Below are 6000 nucleotides of genomic sequence, written 5' to 3' on the forward strand. Positions count from 1 at the left end.
GTGAGTATGAGTGAGTGAGTATGAGTGAGTGAGTATAAGTGAGTGAGCATGAGTGAGTGAGCATGAGTGAGTGAGCATGAGTGAGTGAGCATGAGTGAGTGAGCATGAGTGAGTGAGCATGAGTGAGTGAGTATGAGTGAGTGAGCATGAGTGAGTGAGCATGAGTGAGTGAGCATGAGTGAGTGAGCATGAGTGAGTGAGCATGAGTGAGTGAGCATGAGTGAGTGAGTATGAGTGAGTGAGCATGAGTGAGTGAGCATGAGTGAGTGAGTGAGTATGAGTGAGTGAGTGAGTGAGTATGAGTGAGTGAGTATGAGTGAGTGCGTGAGTGAGTATGAGTGAGTGAGCGTGTGTGTGTGTGTGTGTGTGTGTGTGTGTGTGTGTGTGTGTGTGTGTGTGTGTGTGTGTGTAGTTGAGCACACTCACAGTTTGGTGGGTAAATAAGCAGCGGTGTCATCTTTGCTCCTGATGATGTCGTTGCACCGGTCGAGTGTCTGGAAGACGGTGAAGGTGTCGCCGATGGAGTAAAGCACCGCCAGGTTCTTGGAGAGCAGCTTACGAGTGGGCGGCCCGGGGGAACTACTGATCAACCCCGTCAGCTGCTCCACCAGCTGCTTCTGCTTCTCCTTCACATCCACCTACACACACACACACACACACACACACACACACACACACTGCTGATCAACCCTGTCAGCTGCTTCTCCTTCACTCACTCAAACTCACTCACTCACTCACTCACTCACTCACTCACTCACTCACTCACTCACTCACTCACTCACTCACTCACTCACTCACTCACTCACTCACTCACTCACTCACTCACTCACTCACTCACTCACACACACACACACACACACACACACACACACACACACACAGCTGATCAACCCTGTCAGCTGCTCCTTCAGCTGCTTCTGCTTCACTTCCACCTGTGTTTTCACAGTTCCAGAATCTCAGGTGAAAATTTTAATTTTGACCCCCTCTAAAAATAGTGAATTAATCAATAAATATACATCCATTATGTTTAGAAAAATAAATTAAAACATTTAAAAAAAAATTTCACTAGATGAAAATGAAGATGTTTAGACTGCTCGAGTTACACAGAATGAGCTCAAATCCGATCACCAGAAACTGCAACAACACCGTAGAACACATTACAGAAACACACATCCTGAACGAGTCTGCAGGGAATTAACATGATCAACGACTCTTTCACACCGGCCTCAGATCTGAAGACACTAAACATGAAGAACTCAACGTGTGAAACAGCAATTATCAAATCTGCAGTGTCTGATTTAATATAGAGGTACAGTTATTTAGACTGTATATAAACTTTGTGCTTTTACAAAACCTTTGAGCATTTAGATTTTCTAATTTCAGCCATAGTTGTTCAGATGAGAATTTAATCTAAATAATTTACTGAGATATTTGATTTAAATGATGTGTGCTTTTATGGTAAAAAAACATTGCTCTCATATGTGTAAAAATGGACCTGAAAATCAATTCAATGGCTAAATATTACTCATTATTTAGTTGCAAATGCACGAGTTTCTCCATGATCGTTCACCTTGTTAGCTGCGATCAGAACTTTATCCAGGAAGCGGAGCCACTCGAAGATGAAGACGGCTCTCTTGGCCTCGGTGACGTGAGCCAGAGCTTCTTCATTCAGCAGCAGACTGTGGGCCAGCTCCATACTTACAACAGCAGTCACATACACAACAAATAGAAGAGGAAAAAATTATATTCATAAATGAATACAATAAATAACATATAATACATTTAAATAAATAATAAAACATATTTAAAACACAAATAAATAATACTGACACACACACACACACACACAAACATTTAAAAAAAATATAAGAAGATTCTCACATTAATAAATTAATAAATAATAGATTCAAATGAATTATAAAAGTTACATTAAAAAATAAATAGATTGAAATAAATAATAAACAATTAAATAAACAATAAACAGCACAGTGCTATAACGAGTAAAAAATAATTATAATAAAATAAATATTTTCCAAATAATATTTTGCACATTTATAATTGTGACATTTAAAACTCATTTTCACCGTATAAATTGGGTCTTTACACATATAAATAAATTTATAAGCTAAATGCCCTTTAATGTAAGGATGGGATCCCTCGCACGAGAATAATCATATGTGGCATCTAAATGATTGAACACCCTATTTAACTCTACAAAATAAAAATATGTCAGATTTTGCGTGAAAATGAACAACAATCATCATCATCACAATCCTTCAGTCTCATATGAATGACATGCTAAACTGGGCAGCTAATATGACATACATTCACAACTAAACACCGGGAAATGAGGCATACATCTATCGAGAGCAGATTGTGAATTATGACACGCGGCGGGCTGATATAATAAACTAGATTTAATTTATGAAGTAAGCGTTTATCTTACCTGTTTTCTTGCGGTGATGTTGTGTGTTTGTATTGATGTTGGCGGAAGGGTTAATGCGACTCACTTCCGCCTTCACAGCCAATGAATGATGAGAATGCTGTCACGTGCGTGGAAGTGAAGGTTAACTTCCTCCAGGGGGCGCGCGGACATCATAGGATGGACCATAGATATGGACATTCAAATGTATTTTTATGTTTAATAATTGAAACTTAATCCTTTCCACAGGTTATTTCGAACATGAAAATCCGCCCAGTGATAACTGCAATTATTTTTAATGAAATCCCCTACACAATAATCGCATACGAGTGTCACTAGTTTCTCCCGCCAACGCTGAGAAAAGTAACAGAGGCCACGTGACAACGTCATTCTGGGGCGTCACCAGTGGCGCGTTCACGTCGAAAACTGGAATAAAGTTTAGGGTATTTGTGAAGCGCTACTGTTTAAATAATAAAGTATTAGAGGTTACATTAAAATTTTTACATGGTATATATCCAGCTAAAAGTGTGTTAGAGAGGTTTAATTTAGATAGGCCTTATTCATGTAATTTTTGTTCAGTAGAAAAATAATCTATTATCCGTCTGTTTTGTAATTGTATAGTTTTTTTGGGTGGATGTGGACAATTTCATTTGAAGGAAAACAAATGTGATAATTAAATTAAATAATTTTGATGTATTATTCCAACGAAAGCAATAATAAAATAATGTAACTTTTATTGTAGGCTACAACTTTTTATTATTTTGGGAAAAATTCACATACACAAGAAGAAATGGCCGGGATCCAAGCATAATGTATTAATTTTCTTCAGGTGACCATGGATTATTGCACCAGTCTGGAAAACATTGTCAATAAGAGAGCAAGAATGACTTATCTTTAATGAATATAATTATTTTGATTAATTAGCCTAATCAATTCGTACACTCTAGTTTTATTTATTTTGTTTAGTTTTTGGATGTAGGCCATTAATATGTGAATTCTGTATAGCCTACTCTATTGTATAAAGTTTGTGGATAATTAAAAAAAAAAAAAAATCATTCTCAGAACTTTAGCTAACTGAACCGGTCCGATAACAGAGGCAAATCTAAAAAGTGGATGGGGAAAACTGAGCTGGCTGGACAGCAGAAATAAAACAGGATCAAAAGCTTGACAAGGCAAAAATATAACAATACTTGAGAGGCTGGAGAGTGACAAAATCAGTCAAAACACTGGCAGAGAAGGCAGATCGAGAGGGAATCTGAATACTGTGATAAATCAAACGAGAGGGGATCAGGTGAGAGAGGTGTGCAAGAGCACCAATTACAGTGTCAAGTCCAGTCACCTTCATTTATACAGCGCTTTTAACAATATAGATTGTTTCAAAGCAGCTTTACAGTGATAATAGGAGATTAAAATAACAGATTGTTTTGGCTTTACAGCAGCTCTAGAATAAAGTTATTGTCCAGTTAAAGTTAAATTGTGGCGCACTATGCAGCACAGCTGTGGAAATATACAGGGAAACATAACCAAGAGACAAAGCTCATTTTAATAGCACTGAATCGAGCAGTAGAGATCAGCTTTTTCAAAACTGCAGCCAAACATCCTTTTGAGTTACGATGTTAAAGCTGGAAATTTAAATAAATTCTCTACAGTATACAGAACAAATAAAACACGTAGACAGAAGTTATAGAAGCAAAGCAAAGGAGACTGAGAAAGATGAGAGATAGTAACGAGAAAATATATCAATGAAGGGGCAAACAGTACAAATGTCATGGTGGGAGCTGCAGAGTAACTGCAACAGTAAGTAATTAAAGACATATCTAAAAAAAAAAATTGTCACATTGGTGGAAAAATCTCAAATACCAACATCATTTAATTGCTAAACACCTTTTGGCCAATAGATGGCACTATACCAAACTGATGTGTATGGTCAGTGTGAGGAGACATTGACACACATAAAGTTTGGTGTGGATGTGTGTTTCAGGGTTACAGAATCAGCTTGGCATCAAAAAGTTTTTAAAGTCTCCCTGTGGTGAAAATCCAGCTTTTAATGTTGTTTATGTGTCTATGTGGTGTTTTTAATATGCTTAAACACAAACCATGTGTAAATTCATAAGTCGACAGCATTGCTGAGTATTTTCTGCTTAAAACTGCAGTGAACCAAAGACAGTCTCAAAAACACGCTTTGAAATCGCTGGTGTTTCTGACGTCACAAACTACCTTGTAACCAATCAGATCAACGTGTGATCGTCAACCAGTGGATCTCTGAGTGAGTGAGTGAGTGGAGGCGGGGCTCATTTGCATATTCATAGAACCACGCATACTAAATTAAGCAAGGGTGTCGAGTTACATTCAAGATATTTTAAGACATTCTTTAAGGGAAAAAAAACATTTAAATATGCCATTTTGGTGATCAAAGATGAGTTTTAAGAGATAAAATTATTGACTACAGGGGGACTTTAATTACTTTTTGCTGGCGTGGTCTGAAGATGATCTGAGGCGATTTTGTGAAAATCAGACTGTCCTCTATCTGTGTGCCAAATTTCACAATTATGGGCTGCCATAGACTCAAGAGCGGAAGAACATGATGATGATAAAGAAGATGAAGAAGAACAAGAAGAGGAAAAAGATGATGAAGAGGAAGATGATGATGATGAAGAAGGCACGATGAGCAGACATGGCCACAAATACATCAAAAAGTGTTTTGTTACACTTGCGCATCAAATGATTTAAAAATAAAATACAAAATACAGGTGTGAGAAATGTATTTAATTAAAATGCAAGTAATTAGTCATTTGAAAATACAAAAATACAGAATATTATGTTTACATGGAATCATTTGAAATACTGACATTGAAAACTCACTTCATGACTGCTTTAAGTTTTTCAGGTAAAGTATAGGTCTATTTAACAGTAGCATTCAAGTCAGAAGTAACACAGAAATTAAACAATAAGATATAAAACAGAACACTGCTTGACTGTATATGAATATAGGCTGATCATTATTATAGTTACTAAAGTTATTCAGTCAAGAGCAGTGAGTGATTCATTCATTCAGTCATTCAAAGAAAGAAAACAGAAAAAGACAAACTAAATTAGCAAGTGATATGGTGTTTTAATGACAATACAGATATACTGTATATTTATTAAGAGAAGGTAATATAATTCGATAATTCAATTCTTTTTAAAGCAATTAGAAATCAAAAAATGCTATCTTTGGAAAGTAAATTTGAGTGTTCCTAAAACCTTCCTATAAATGAAATTGAGTTGATGTATAAAATCACAAACAAAAAAAAACAATCCCCTGGAAATGATGGCCGTACATCAGAATTGTATAAAGTTTGTATAGACGATAGTTATATGAGGCCATCAACATCCTTACCGACATCACTCAGACAAAAGATAAACTATTATTAAAAAATTGACGACCCATCTATTATTAAATAATGATTATAAAATAATGGCAGCAGTTTTTGCAAAACGTTTAATACGAATTTTAAAAGAAATTCCTTTAATATCAGATCCAATCCTCCGTGTAAATCAAAATGGCCTAAACCTCTTTGTATATCTTGGCACAGTAT

General features: G+C 36.1%; 1 protein-coding gene across 1 annotated transcript in view; it reads right to left on the minus strand.

The window, feature by feature from the left end:
* Positions 1 to 2511, minus strand: part of heatr5b (HEAT repeat containing 5B) — a 68542-nt gene extending 66031 nt beyond the window's left edge. The window contains exons 1-3 of the mRNA XM_077237584.1: positions 2447 to 2511; positions 1571 to 1697; positions 427 to 638 (exon numbers count right to left, since the gene is read on the minus strand). Coding sequence (XP_077093699.1) covers positions 427 to 638; positions 1571 to 1696 — 338 coding nt within the window. The 5' untranslated portion in view covers position 1697; positions 2447 to 2511. The remainder of the gene's footprint in view (positions 1 to 426; positions 639 to 1570; positions 1698 to 2446) is intronic.
* Positions 2512 to 6000: the final 3489 nt, after the last annotated feature.

Source organism: Siphateles boraxobius, unplaced genomic scaffold (assembly GCF_051911475.1).
Source record: "Siphateles boraxobius isolate OS27281-9 unplaced genomic scaffold, OSU_SipBor_1 204, whole genome shotgun sequence".
Taxonomy (NCBI): domain Eukaryota; kingdom Metazoa; phylum Chordata; class Actinopteri; order Cypriniformes; family Leuciscidae; genus Siphateles; species Siphateles boraxobius.